The following is a 15,618-nucleotide window of genomic DNA, read 5'->3' on the forward strand; positions in this document are numbered from 1 at the left end:
TGCTTGGAAATAGATTGGTAAGCTGGTCCAGCAAAAAGCAAACATCGGTGGCTTGTTCTACCGCTGAGGCTGAATATGTTGCTACTGGAAGGTGTTGTACCCAGATTCTATGGATTCAGAATCAGATCTTGGATTATGGTATGAACTTCTAAAAGACACCCATCTGCTGTGATAACATCAGTGTCATTCAGATGATTCAAAATCTAGAGCAGCATTCCAAGACCAAGCACATCGACATTCGACATCGTTTCATTAGGGACATAGTTCAAAAGGGAAAAGTTGAATTGTTCTATATTCCATCCATTGATCAACTAGCTGACATCTTCACCAAGGCATTGGATGAAAAGAGTTTAAACAAATTAATTGTTGATCTTGACATGCTTTCTATGGTTTAATTGTTAATTAACTTCTTTTTGATCTTATAAAAAAAACTCGAAAAAACAAACAAGTGCTTCTTTCATTATGAATGCAAAGTCTTACATTTAGTATTTACATGTACTTCCTTTTCAACCCTATCTAAGGTGTTGTTTGTTTTTTCGAAGCGAAAATGCCTAAAGTCTACGGACCACCTCTGCAACCCTCTGTAGCAAAAGAGGCGAACCAAATAGTTGTAGCATGTAATAAAAAGTTTGTTTGCTTTTTAACGTCTGCAGACTGTTGCAATAAGTTAAAGTAAGGTGTGAAGAGGTTTGAAGCATATGGTCTAGCGTTGCGCCACTCAACACACACACAACAATTTTTAAGTTAGAAGTCTTCTAAAAAAACAAACAGTTGCGAATGGCCAAGTGTTGCGTGGCACAATAATAAGTGGCCAGAAGTGGTTTTTTAGAAAAAAAAAAAAAAAAACAAACAACACCTAAGATCTTTCTACATCTTATTTGAAAGTATTGAAGTTGTCTTGAAGGATCTCAATGCTCTTGGTATTGAAAAAAAGAGTTTCATAATGTCCTTTTCCTCTTACGGATACCCTCTTTCTCCTCCACTCATTGTTATAGATGCAAAGAGCAACCATTAAAGCAGTAAGTCTTAGCTTCATCTACTGACTCATAATCCAATAAAACCTCGTATGCCTTCATGTTGATCTTGAAGACACAATGTTTTTATGGATTCAATTCAGTTAACTCGTTGGTTAAAAAGACTTATCTTTACTTCTCTCTTGCCCCTAATGAAGCTTGAAATCTATCTGTGACGCTTTAATGATAAATGACTTCATCAACTATGAGTTACTTGATGATGTACTTACCTTTGTTTGATCTATTTTATAGCTGAAATTTCAAGTGGTAGATATCTTGAAAAATGGAAGGGCATTAATGAACATTCAATACAAAATATTTGATAGATCAAGTCTTTATCACTTTTTTTTAAAAGGATCCACATTTTTCTGTTTAAACTATTTCTTGTTTGATTAATTATTTTGTTTGTATTCTTATATCATTCTTTTGTACCATTCTATATAAAAGGAATTTGACGGTGGCAATTTGAGCCTAGTATGCAACTTATGACACATCATCGTCCCTAGAAGCATGTTGTTGTATGTGACTAAATCTCTTTAAGTCTCTCATCAGTGAGACCATCTGCTGAGAACATTGAGCCACACTCTCACGCTTATTGTCTAGCATTATCTAAACTCTCAGAAGTGAGATAGCCTAATTCAAATGGAAAAATATTGATAAAAAGGCTAGGGTGATTATTACTTTTAAGTTAACCATTTTTGTAACATCCGAAATTTCAAGTATTATATTTATTCATTGTATTCCAAGTTTTGTGGAAGAACTCGGCGAGTTTGTGCGTAGACTCGCCGAGTAGAGACGCGAATCATTATCCGGGTAGATGGATGGACTCGGCGAGTCCACGCTGTTTAATGAAACCCTAATTCCTCGGGTTTGGGGCTTATTTCAGGGGCCTTATGGTCGTCATTTGCGGCTACCAGACCCCAGAGAGAAACCCTAAGTGAGCTAGAGCGATTGTGAGAGGAAAGGAGCCATTTCTTGATCATTTGTTAGTGTTTTTGCAAATAGAAGAGGACCAAGACAAGAGGAGGCTGAAGAGGGTGCTAATCCAGTGATTCTAGGACTCAGAGACTTCATTTTTGAGGTATTCATTCGACCCTTCTTCAGTTTATGGTGTAATTCCTAGAGTTAGGGCTTTTTAGCCCCTTTAGAGGATGGTTATATGGAGTAATTGGTCCCCTCTCATGTTGGTGATGTAGATCTGGACCCAAAGAGGTCTAGAGACCCTTTTCCCTTGAGCTTTATGAGTGTTAATGGGGGTTATGAGCTTTGGATGTCATTTTAGAGGTCATATCTTCAAATAAGGCCTTTGAGCCTTTGCATGAGCACCAAGATGTTAGCTTTACGTGATTATAATGCTTTGGGAAGCTAGATCTACAGTTTAGAGGAGCGGATCTGACCTCAGGAGTTCAGTTCAGCTTGAGCATGGCATGAACTCGCCGAGTCCAATAGCTGACTCGGCGAGTAGGACGAGGGTTTTCCCAATAATCACACAGTTGGTGACTCACTGAGTTGGGGAAGTGACTCGGTGAGTCAGAAGGAATCTAGAGGTCAGAGTGCACGATGGTACTTGCCGAGTCAGGAGCCGGACTAGGAGAGTTGGGTCGGGACATTTCACAGATTGTGATCGGTGATGATTTGCAGAGTTGAGGTTGACTCAGTGAGTCGAAGGAGGACTAGGCGAGTGAAGAACACGTGTGGACTCGCCGAGTCACAGTTGTGCACTCGGCGAGTTTGGTCAAGGTTGACTGTTGACTTCGTTGACTTTTAGGGTTAGTCAATGTTTGGACCTTAGAGTCATCGGAAGGGTAGGATAGTCTTTTACCCTACCTAGAGGATGTGTATATATATATATATATATATATATATATATATATATATATATATATAGAGAGAGAGAGAGAGAGAGAGAGATAGATTAGCCTAGCCCTGATGGTTGTATTAATTAGAGTATTTATTTCATGTGATTAGGCAGGGGCTAGACCAGAGTTTACCGAGTCAGAGATTTACTAAGATATCCGAGGTGAGTCTTCTCACTATACTTTACCTTGAGTAGGTAATCAGAGTTATGTGATACAGTGCTGTATGCTATATATGTGTTATGTGTTGCACTGCATTATTCTATGTGATTTATGTTGTGCATGTTACAGAGTTAGAACCGGAAGGTTCACAGAGATAGAACCTGAGGGTTCATAGAGTTTGGGTGCACGGACCCACAGAGTTATAGCCTCGAGTGGCTAATATGTGTTATATATGGTATTTTGGGGAACTCACTAAGCTTCGTGCTTACAGTGTTATGTGTTATGTGTTTCAGGTACTAGTGAGGATCGCGGGAAGGCGTCGGCCTGATCAGTACACACACGGGATTTTTATGCTATTAGATCTTGGGATTTATATATGTTATGAATTGAGTTTTAAACAACGATGTTTTATGAGTAATAAATGAATTATGTTTTTATAAAATGCGAAAAATTGTTTTGAAATTTACGGTGTTACAAGTTGGTATCAGAGCCTTGGTTTGAGGGATTCGAGTACACCTTTGGGCGTATTTGAACTCAAACTGAGGAATTGAGAAATATTTTCAAAAGAGAACCAAGTTTTCTAAAAAGAGTAAAAGATTTTTGGATAACTCAGAGCAGAGTCGTGTGTACGATCAGTCAGCGCCCGAACGGTGATTTCCCAAAATACCCTTATGTTATATGCTTATGAGATTGATATGATGTATTCTCGTGCTAGAGTGGGCTAGGTATTCCTAGTAGGACTAGAGTGGCCTGATTTGTGATGCCTTAGCCTAGGGGGGAGGTGAGCTACTATGAGATGCTTGAGAGTGAGTAGGTAGCAATGAGGAGCTTATTAGAGATCTGTTAGAGAGTGGATTATGCATAATAGAGTACTTGGGACTTGGGATCCTAGGAGGAGGACTTGGGGTGTATACTGACGCGGTCTGGACGGTAGTATTGGGCCCGTACTACTGAAAACACCGGGACGGTGTACAGATAAAGTAAGAATCTTCGGGATGTCGTGGATCAAGGAGGGATGAGTTATCGAGTGCGAGTATGCTCGAGTGAGTTTCTAATATATCGTATGTTGTATTTCAGAGGTAGATCATGGTGAGGACACGTCATGCGCTAGAGATCAGCGAGACTAGTGATGAGGGGATCCGCCAGATCATCCATGAGGAGATACCAGAGATGTTCGGGTCTATCAAGACCACGCTGATTGATACTTTTGATGAGCGTTATGCCGCTCTTTCTGAGGCTGCTGTTGCAGCGGCCACCGCAGCCGTCGCTGCCGCTAGGCCGCAAGGGGGTGATTCATTGTTGTTCAGGGAGTTCAGCAACACGAAGCCACCAGAGTTTGATGGGACGCAGGATCCGATTGCAGCGATAGGATGGGTATCTGAAATTGAGGGGTGTTTCTATACATGCTCGTGCCCGGAGCACTTGAGGGTTCGGTTTGCGCTGAGCCAGCTTCGCCTGGGGGTGAAGGACTGGTGGAAGTTCACAACAGCACACTATTCTCAAGCATAGCTTGCTGCGGTAACCTGGGAGAGGTTCACCGCCATGTTTCATGATGAGTACGTTCCCCCAGTGGAATGGGATTAGTTGGCACAGGAGTTTTTGACCCTCAAGCAGGGTACAGAGTCTGTTACGGTTATTACCAGGATGTTTCATGAGAGGGCGATGTTATGCCCTGAGCACGTGTCTACTGGGAAGGCACGTATGAGCCGTTATTTGAGTATTTTGAGGAGAGATATTCGGGATTTCGTGGCGAACTCCTCGTACCGGACATTTGCCGAGCTTCAGGAAAATGCCCGGAAGAGGGAGATAGAGCTAGAGACTCAGGCTAGGGAGGAGGCGGAGTCTCAGGGGAGGGATCGGTAACCGGCACAGTCTCAGCCGGCAGCCAAGCGGGCCAAGCCCGCTGATCCCAGAGCAAGGAGCCAGAAGGGCCGCACTTGTGGAAAGTGCGGCAAGGGTCATGATGGAGTTTGTAGAGATCGATCTTGCTACAAGTGTGGCAAGGAGGGGCATATCGCCAAGGACTGCCCCAAGGGGTTTGCAGTGTGTTTCCACTGCAACCAGACCAGACACCGGAAGGCCAAGTGTCCGCTGCTGCGAGGGTCAGCACAGGGAGCTTCTCAGGGGTCTGCCCCTGCTGCTATTAGGGCTTCTGATAGTCGGCCGGTGAAGACCGAGATGCTGAAGGGGGGAGAGCCTTCCAGTTGACCGCAGAAGAGGTCCGCGCAGCGCCCGATGTCGTGGCTAGTATGTATTATTTCATGTATTTATTTTAATGTTTGAGATTTTGTGCTTATATTATGATATGCGTAGGTACTTTTCTTGTGAGTTCTATACCTGCTTTGGTTTTATTTGACTCGGGTGCGAGTCGATCTTTTATATCGTTGGCTTTTAGTCAGCACATCAGTATTAGTCGAGAGGCATTGAGTCGACCTCTGAGAGTCTCCATCGCCGACGAGAGAGCAGTGTATGCCACGGAGGTGATTCGAGGATGTGTACTCGAGATCTTCGGTGTAGAGTTTCCTATTGATTTGGTCCCGATTGCGATGGGGGACATCTGTGTCATCATAGGCATGGATTGGTTGAGCAGATTTGGAGTCGTTATCGATTGCGAGCGGCAGCTGGTGACTATACGAGACCCAAGTGAGGGATTTTTTACAGTGTATGGCGAGGGTACCCGTCCCGATTCAGCGTTTTGTTCGGCTGCTAGAGCGAGACAGAGTCTACAGCAGGGCTGTAGTGGTTTTGTAGCGTATGTGATGGATGCGAGAGTTGGTGCAGAGAGACCGATTACGGTTGATGAGGTTCCGATAGTGCGTGAATTCCCGGATGGCTTTCCCGAGGAGTTACCGGGTGTGCCTCCCGAGAGGCAGGTTGAGTTTCGCATTGATTTGATTCCAGGGGCAGCACCTATTGCCAAGGCACCCTATCGCCTTGCACCTCCAGAGATGCATGAGTTATCCTCGCAGCTTCAGGAGTTGCTGGGGAAGGGGTTTATACGGCCGAGCAGCTCGTCGTGGGGAGCACCGATCCTTTTTGTGAAGAAAAAGGATGGTTCGCACCGAATGTGCATAGATTATCGAGAGCTGAACAAGTTAACGGTCAAGAACCGTTATCCTTTGTCGAGGATCGATGATTTGTTCGATCAGCTGCAGGGAGCATCTTGGTTTCCAAGATTGATCTGAGATCTGGATATCATCAGATGAAGGTGCGAAGAGGATATCCAAAAGACCGCGTTCAGGACTCGTTATGGGCATTACGAGTTCGTGATGATGCCATTCGGGCTCACCAATGTGCCTGCAGCGTTCATGGATCTCATGAACAGGGTATGCAGACCGATGCTAGATCGATCAGTGATTGTGTTCATTGACAACATTTTGGTATATTCGAGATCCAGGGAGCAGCATGAGGAGCATTTGCGAGAAATCCTCAGTGTGCTGAGATCGGAGAGGCATTATGCCAAATTCTCCAAGTGCGATTTTTGGTTACGAGAGATGCAGTTCCTTGGTCACCTCGTTAACCTAAAGGGGATTTTGGTCGATCCGGCCAAGATCGAGGCGGTGATGAGTTGGGAGGTGCTGAAATCTCCTTCTGAGATCAGGAGTTTTCTAGGGTTGGCCGGCTATTATCGGACGTTCATCAAGGATTTCTCCAAGATTGCTATTCCTCTCACCAGGTTGACCCGGAAGGGTGTGGTGTTCAGCCGGGGCCCAGAGCAGCAGGCCTCATTTGAGACTCTTCGCCAGAGATTGTGCGAAGCCCCGGTGTTGGCTCTTCCAGAGGGAATGGAGGACTTCGTGGTGTATTGTGACGCATCGATATCTGGGTTGGGCGCGGTGTTGATGTAGAGGGGGCATGTGATCGCGTACGCATCGAGGCAGCTGAAGCCCCATGAGGCAAGGTATCCCACCCACGATCTAGAGTTAGGGGCTGTGTTGTTCACCCTCAAGATTTGGCGCCATTATCTGTATGGGGTTCGGTGTACGATATACACAGACCATAAGAGTTTGAAGTATTTGATGGATCAGCCAAACCTGAACACGCGTCAGAGAAGATGGTTGGATGTAGTAAAGGATTACGACTGCGAGATCCTGTACCACCCGGGCAAGGCTAATGTGGTAGCCGACGCCCTGAGTCGTAGGGCAGAGAGCACCCCGATTCGGGATATTTGTATGAGATTGATGGTGATGACTCCGGTGTTGGACACCATCAGAGGGGCTCAGGCTGAGGCAATAAGACCGGAGAACCATAAGAGAGAGCGAGTTATCGGACAGGTTTCAGAGTTCGTGACCGATAGCAGAGGGCTTATAACCTTCCAGGGTTGGATTTGGATACCGTTTGTTGGAGGAACGTGTACCATCTTAATGGAGGAGGCGCATAGATCGAGATTCTCGATCCATCCTGGGGCCACTAAGATGTTTTTGGATCTTAAAAGGGAGTATTGGTGGCCCTGTATGAAGAGAGATGTAGCGTGGTTTGTTGAGAGGTGCCTAACTTTTCGTAGGGTTAAGGTCGAACATCAGAGACCACATGGTAAGTTGCAGCCACTGGAAGTCCCAGAGTGGAAATGGGAGCAGATATCCATGGATTTTATCACCAAATTGCCGAGAACGGTGAGGGGTGTCGATGCGATTTGGGTGATAGTAGACCGTTTGACAAAGAGCGCTCACTTTCTCGCCATTAGTGAGAGTTCTTCTGCGGAGAAGTTAGCAGAGATATATGTGAGAGAGGTGGTATCGCGGCATGGGGTGCCGATCTCGATTGTGTCAGATCAAGATGTGCGTTTTACTTCCAGATTTTGGAAGAAATTCCATGAGGAGTTGGGTACGAGGCTGCATTTTAGTATCGCATACCACCCACAGACTGACGGTCAGAGCGAGCGGACAATTCAGACGCTCGAGGACATGCTCCGAGCATGTGTGTTGGATTTTGGCGAAAGTTGGGACACGTATTTGCCCTTAGCGGAGTTCTCCTACAACAACAGCCATCATTCGAGCATTGGTATACCGCCCTTTGAGCTATTGTATGGGAGGAGGTGTCGGACTCCCATTTGTTGGGGAGAGGTAGGGCAACGAGTGATGGGTAGCACAAAGATTGTGCTTCAGACGACAGAGCAGATACAGCGGGTCAGGCAGAGATTGTTGACCGCTCAGAGTCGCCAGAAGAGTTATGCGGATAGGCGACGGTCTGAGCTTGAGTTTCAGGTCGGTGATTATGTTCTCATGAAGGTATCTCCTTGGAATGGAGTGATTCGATTAAGGAAGAGGGGCAAGCTAGGGCCCCTGTATATTGGGCCATTCAGAGTGATCGCGAGGGTGGCTAGGGTAGCGTATCGCTTGGAGCTACCTGCAGAGTTGGAGCGGATTCATAATACCTTCCACGTGTCTCAGTTGAGGAAGTGTATAGCCGACGAGTCGGAGGTAGTGCCGTTAGAGGATATTCAGGTGGATGCAAGCCTGAACTACGCGGTGAGACCAGTCGCGATTGTGGATCGGAAGATCAAGGTTCTGAGGAACAAGGAGGTGCCTCTGGTGCAGGTTCAGTGGCAACATCGGAGAGGATCCGAGTTGACTTGGGAGCTGGAGCGGGAGATGCATGAGCAACATCCGGAGCTATTTCAGGGATGAGAATTCGAGGGCGAAGTCTGATTCAAGTGGGGGAGAATTGTAACATCCGGAATTTCAGGTATTATATTTATTCATTGTATTCCAAGTTTTGTGGAAGAACTCGGCGAGTTGGTGCGTAGACTCGCCGAGTAGAGACGCGAATCATTATCCGGGTGGATGGCTGGACTCAGCGAGTCGCCCCGAGGACTCGGCGAGTCCACGCTATTTAATGAAACCCTAATTCCTCGGGTTTGGGGCCTATTTAAGGGGCCTTATGGTCATCATTTGCGGCGACCAGACCCCAGAGAGAACCCTAAGTGAGCTAGAGCGATTGTGAGGAAAGGAGCCATTTCTTGATCATTTGTTAGTGTTTTTGCAAATAGAAGAGGACCAAGACAAGAGGAGGCTGAAGAGGTTGCTAATCCAGTGATTCCAGGGCTTAGAGACTTCATTTTGAGGTATTCATTCGACCCTTCTTCAGTTTATGGTGTAATTCCTAGAGTTAGGGCTTTTTAGCCCCTTTAGAGGATGGTTATATGGAGTAATTGGTCCCCTATCGTGTTGGTGTTGTAGATCTGGACCCAAAGAGGTCCAGAGACCCTTTTCCCTTTAGCTTTATGAGTGTTAATGGGGGTTATGAGCTTTGGATGTCATTTTAGAGGTCATATCTTCAAATAAGGCCTTTGAGCCTTTGCCTGAGCACCAAGATGTTAGCTTTACGTGATTATAATGCTTTGGGAAGCTAGATCTACAGTTTAGAGGAGCGGATCTGACCTCAGGAGGTCAGTTCAGCTTGAGCATGGCATAAACTCGCCGAGTCCAATAGCCGACTCGGCGAGTAGGACGAGGGTTTTCCCAATAATCACACAATTGGTGACTCACTGAGTTGGGGAAGTGACTCGGAGAGTCAGAGGGAATCTAGAGGTCAAAGTGCACGATGGTACTCGCCGAGTCAGGAGCCGGACTCGGCGAGTTGGGTCGGGACATTTCACAGATTGTGATCGGTGATGATTTGTAGAGTTGAGGTTGACTCAGTGAGTCGAAGGAGGACTAGGAGAGTGAAGAACATGTGTGGACTCGCCGAGTCACAGTTGTGCACTCGGCGAGTTTGGTCAAGGTTGACCGTTGACTTCGTTGACTTTTAGGGTTAATCAATGTTTGGACCTTAGAGTCATCAGAAGGGTAGGATAGTCTTTTACCCTTCCTAGAGGATGTATAGAGAGAGAGAGAGAGATATTAGCCTAGCCCTGAGGGTTGTATTAATTAGAGTATTTATTTCATGTGATTAGGCAGGGGCTAGACCAGAGTTTACCGAGTCAGAGATTTACTGAGATATCTGAGGTGAGTCTTCTCACTATACTTTACCTTGAGTAGGTAATCAGAGTTATGTGATACAGTGTTGTATTTTATGTATGTGTTATGTGTTGCATTGCATTATTCTATGTGATTTATGTTGTACATGTTACAGAGTTAGAACCGGAAGGTTCACAGAGATAGAACCTGAGGGTTCACAGAGTTTGGGTGCACGGACCCACAAAGTTATAGCCTCGAGTGGCTAATATGTGTTATATATGGTATTTTGGGGAACTCACTAAGCTTCATGCTTACAGTGTTATGTGTTATGTGTTTCAGGTACTAGTGAGGATCGCGGGAAGGCGTCGGCCTGATCAGTACACACACGGGATTTTTATGCTATTAGATCTTGGGATTTATATATGTTATGAATTGAGTTTTAAACAATGATGTTTTTATGAGTAATAAATGAATTATGTTTTTATAAAATGCGAAAAATTGTTTTGAAATTTACATTGTTACAATTTTTACATGACCATGTCTCTGGAAACATGATTGTCGTATGCATCAAGTCTCATGTTCTGCTGAAACATTGAGCATAACCCAATGGCTTACCCTGATTGCATAGTCATCAGCGTAAGAGATACTTGTCAGGACCTTGAATGACAAAGGGTTGTTCATGTCCCTGACCTCCTAGTTTGAGGTAGACATGGTACCATTATGATTTAACAGTGAATCTTTGATTCTAGACTTCAATTAATTCTATGATGCAAGGATTAAACCCCTTCTTGCTGATGGGTTATCACTGGCAATGATTCACGTTAATTTCACATCAGCGTGACTGAGACATCATACTTCTCTTCCACAAGTTTTCTTAACAAAGCTTGATGATTCACTATAAAACTTTTTGGGCCAGTTTCCTACTGATATTTTTTTCCTTTTTATATCATCTTGCCGTTTAAGAAAAAATCCATGTAAACCCATGGCAAAATTTCATGCATTTGAAATGGAATATCACATGCAAATATGCAATGGGTCACAGGATTGTGAGTCAAATTTATAACATCGCAGAACAAAATATGTAGATATGCAAGTCTTTAACCGTGTCATATCATGCTTTGATCTTAAAATCCTCTAACGCACCTTCATTGTAATCTTTCTTCACTTCATAGGTTTTAAGAAATTCTTTAAACTGAAAGGCTCGATAGAGTGGTGGATTAGAATCGTTGATAAGAGCTTTAGCAGGTTCTATGATGCTATCCGGTTTTGGATTGATGGAGTAGACAATTGATGTCCGATGATCTGTTGAGTTTGTCACTGCTCTATGTTCTGGACTTGTCAGCTTCCCGTTGCTAATAACCTACAATACAGTTAACAAAAGTTTCATAAGAAATAAATATGACAAGCCTTTCTCAATACTAAAACAACAAAATACCATACATTACAATTGTCAATCACTCAAACCTTTCTTTTTGTGTATACATGTGTTTCAATACATACATGTAACTACAATCGATTATATTTTATATGGTAAATGTGAAAAAATGTGAAAAATAATTACCTGGGCTTGGTGACCAAGAATAACAACAAAGGCATTGGGGATGGGTTCAATGCCAAGCCATTCTCCATTTCTATAGAGTTGAAGCCCAGATATATCATCTTGTAAAAGAAAAGTGATGAGATTAGCATCACAATGTTTGGGTAAGCCCAATGCCAAGTTGGGATTGGGGCATGGTGGGTAGTGATTAGCCGAAAACAATTGGACCCCAGTAAGCCCGTCTCCAAAATACGTAGGCCCAAGCCCAAGTCCTTCACATATTAGCTCCAATATTCTTGATGACAGGTCACCCACTTGAAGGGAGTATTTCTTGACAACATCTCTTCAAAAGGAAAAATCATGGTTTGTTAATTAAAAGCAATCTCATGATTGTTTGGATTTCTATAAAGGAATTGGAATGCAATACTTCTTTGGTGACTTGTTTGGTTGACAAATTGATGGATTGGAATTCCATCGAATTCTTAAAATCTATGTTCAAATGATTCTATCATTCCTTGGGTTAGGGCCAAATGCACACATTTATACTCCTATACTCGTTAAAAACAAATTGTCACTACACAGAAAATTGTAATTTATCAATTTTTATACTCATTAAAAACACTTCATTACTCGTTCATAAACAGTACATTATATATCACTCCCCCATAAATAAAAAAAATTATGTTATCACTAACTCACTATTGTTAGCTTGTAATTATCTTCATTACTTCTTCCATTTGCCTTGTAAAACTACTTTCTTTATATAAATAAGAATTACCTGATCATTGGTGTGTGTGCTGTGATGCAACCATGCAGCTTCCAGAAAAGAAAATATGGGAAATGGTTTTTTGCTATGGAAGAGGGTGGGATTATTTTATTCAAGATTTATTATAATTTACGTCTTCATTAACACATTCTATCACCGTTGAATTTTTAATAATACTCAATTTCAGAATAGACATTGAAAACACCTTTAGCTTTTTTTTTCTTTAACACGATAGCAAAAGAAAAAGACGAGTTTACCCATATCTAGCTGGTTTTTGAGGCCATAAATGAAGGAACTCGTCTATAGGATGGCAATGGTGTCGAAGATTATCTCGCCATAAATGAACCTTTTCGTTCTCATAGTCGTAAGTGCTCGTGTAGAGCCTACATTTTTTGTTTGGATCTTCTGAGTAAACGTTAGCCTTGTCCTCGTTTGGCATGTCAAAAAACTCCTTGACAACCCTCATCGTGTCAATCACTAGATCTTCATCAACTCCATGGTTTATCACCTATTTTCATATTTCACATTTCAATTTCAAAAAGTTATCACTACAAAAAGAAAAAAGCATGAGGAAAAAGACATAAAAAGTGTGAAAAGAAAAAGATCTGTTCCGATTTTTAATCCCGGTAAGTATGATCCATAACTGATCTAAGAAAAATCCATGGTAAAAGGTTTGGCTCATTTAGGGACTATTGGTCCATTTCGATGATGTCATTATATCTGGTTCAAAAACTCTTCGATCCAAGAAAACCTGTAATTAGGCCTCATCCTTTTGTGTGGGCTCTAAGAAAAATATTCATAAAATCATTACAACAGGCCTTATTCAAGTAATCGAATCTTGATCACAAGATAAAAGATTTTGAGCTCGGATCGTAAACCTGGAAAACTCCAAAGTCTTGACAAGCTTCAAGAACTTGTTGCACTGCATCCTGTCGACCACCAGCAAATGCAGTATTGAGATCGATCATGGGGAGAGTGTTGCAAAAGGGCACCGTCGCATCTCCAGGTCTTGACTGGACGGGAAATACATAGTTTTCCGGCAAGTATATGGCAGCTGAAGACCAGCTTGAAAGTAGCTTTTCCATGGCTGACTTGTACAGTGTAGGTGTCTAGATCTTAATATTAGAGATAGAAGTTATGGGTCAACAGTCAACATATTATATATATATATATATATATATATATATATATATATATATATATATATATATATATATATATATATATATATATATATATATATATATATATATATATATATATATAGAGAGAGAGAGAGAGTTAGGTTCAAATGTTTTCACTATCTATTATGTGTCTGTATCATTGATTCTGGACCAATCATTTTAATTATTTTAAGAAAGTAATTAATGTTTATTAAATGCTGAAGATGTAATTAATATCTATTATATCTTCAACATTTAATATGCATTAATTATTTTCTTAAAATAACTAAAATGATTGGTCCAGAATCAATGATACAGGCACACAATAGATAGTGAAAACAAAATAACCTAACCCTATATATATATATATATATATATATATATATATATATATATATATATATATATATATATATATATATATATATATACACACACACACACACACACTAGCCGTCTACCCGCGCAAAGCGGCGGGCAGCGAATAATTTGATCTCTTTAGAGTTAAAATCATTTTGCGTTCACTTCGAGAAATGAATATTAAATGACATCTATTTTTTAAGAGCATTACCATATCATATTAAGGGGGTGTTTGGCTAAGCTTTTTTAAAACAACTTATTAGGTTTCACATCATTATAAGTTAAAAAAGTGTTTGGATTAAAATAACTTATTCCGGTGGGGAACCTCTAATACGTCATTTTTTCATAAGTTACCATATACTTATTTATTAACTTATAAGCTAATAAACTAATAAGCAATAAGTTTTTTTGCCAAACACCCCCTAAATGGTTATTACTTCCATTTATACATACCCAAACCACTTGTACTGTTTATCGTCCTCTTTTTTTTTCGTTTTCCTTAATTCCTTTATTAATTTAATGTCGTACTAAGTAAAATGCTAAAATATATAAATAATAGTTAATAAAAATAAACCTTTAGAATATCAGGTGTTGTGATTCAAAAGTCGATAAATAGGCCTTTGAGAAGGCCAAAATACTCAGGTGTCAACTTGTTCATTGTGATTTTAAACCAAGTTTGGTCACAAATTAAAACATTTTCAACGATGATATGTAATTCAAGGATTCATATTGATTTAGGTTCTCGAAACCTTAAAATATTGAACAAAATCTATATAGAACCTTATAATAAAGACAATAATCACCGTAATCAGGAAGTCCATATGATGAAACTTGATAGTATAAGGACCAATGATGAAAAAGGTTTTATTTTTAGACTAAACAAGATGAAAAATATACAAACTACCTTAATCATGTCAAATCTTGTGTTTAACCATTCTTTATTGCAAAAGTAAGATGCCAAAATATACAAACTAATGATAATACAATGCTCTGACTGACCCTCTTGGTTGAGTTCTTTGAACCTGCAAAGCCAACACATTAAAAAAATATAGTAAAAACCTTTTTAGGAACAAACCTGATATAATAAAGCCTTCACCCAATATATTTATAAGATAAAAATACAAAAAGTTAAAAATGATGAAATCAATTACAAGGATTAAAATAAAAACCTGTTAAGAAAGAGCCATCTGCAGAATGAATATTTGAATCAACATGTATTTTCTGATGGTTTCAAATTTTGAATTATCCGAAATTCAGGGAAGGAGATAGAATTTGTTGAGAAATATAAGGATTCAAAACACAGGTTAAAATTTAATATTATTTTATCGATGACTAATTGTACTATTAGCTTAATGATTTGAACGTCTTAAAAAAATAATATTATTATATTCAATCTATTTTTAGAAATAGTGGGATTTGTTTTATAAGATAGTAAATATATATATATATATATATATATATATATATATATATATATATATATATATATATATATAGGGTTAAGTTCATGTGAAACAATAATATTTTGTGAGACAAGGGGACCAAATCTTGACCACTCATCTTGAATAATCTAACTCTAAAATAAAATCAGATTACACAATAAAGAAGCACAAGGAGACGGTGGCATTTTTGCAATTAAATAGAACTTCAGGATTAGAATAAAGGTGCGGAGGAGCAGTAAGGGGATTTTACTGTCTATTTCATTCAGGTCGTAAAAACATTTTATATCCTCTTCAATCTTCTTCATTCTGATCTGCAAAACCCTAAGTAACCTCGATACGAACACCAAAATTCGTCTTATTCAATCTCGATCATCAACATCTTCTACTTCGTTTTGATTCAGAATTTCAACATTGTTATTT

At 40.8% G+C, this 15,618-nt stretch overlaps 1 protein-coding gene across 1 annotated transcript; it reads right to left on the bottom strand.

Moving 5' to 3' along the window:
• Positions 1-10,887: 10,887 nt before the first annotated feature.
• On the bottom strand, positions 10,888-13,356 carry LOC111910891 (hyoscyamine 6-dioxygenase). The gene is made up of 4 exons (XM_023906697.3): positions 13,112-13,356; positions 12,491-12,741; positions 11,492-11,810; positions 10,888-11,290 (listed from the first exon to the last, which is right to left on the bottom strand). Exons 1-4 carry the CDS (start codon positions 13,316-13,318, stop codon positions 11,042-11,044), a joined length of 1,026 nt encoding a protein of 341 aa, XP_023762465.1. The 5' UTR covers positions 13,319-13,356; the 3' UTR covers positions 10,888-11,041.
• Positions 13,357-15,618: the final 2,262 nt, after the last annotated feature.

This window comes from Lactuca sativa, chromosome 8, assembly GCF_002870075.4.
Source record: "Lactuca sativa cultivar Salinas chromosome 8, Lsat_Salinas_v11, whole genome shotgun sequence".
In the NCBI taxonomy this organism is placed as follows: domain Eukaryota; kingdom Viridiplantae; phylum Streptophyta; class Magnoliopsida; order Asterales; family Asteraceae; genus Lactuca; species Lactuca sativa.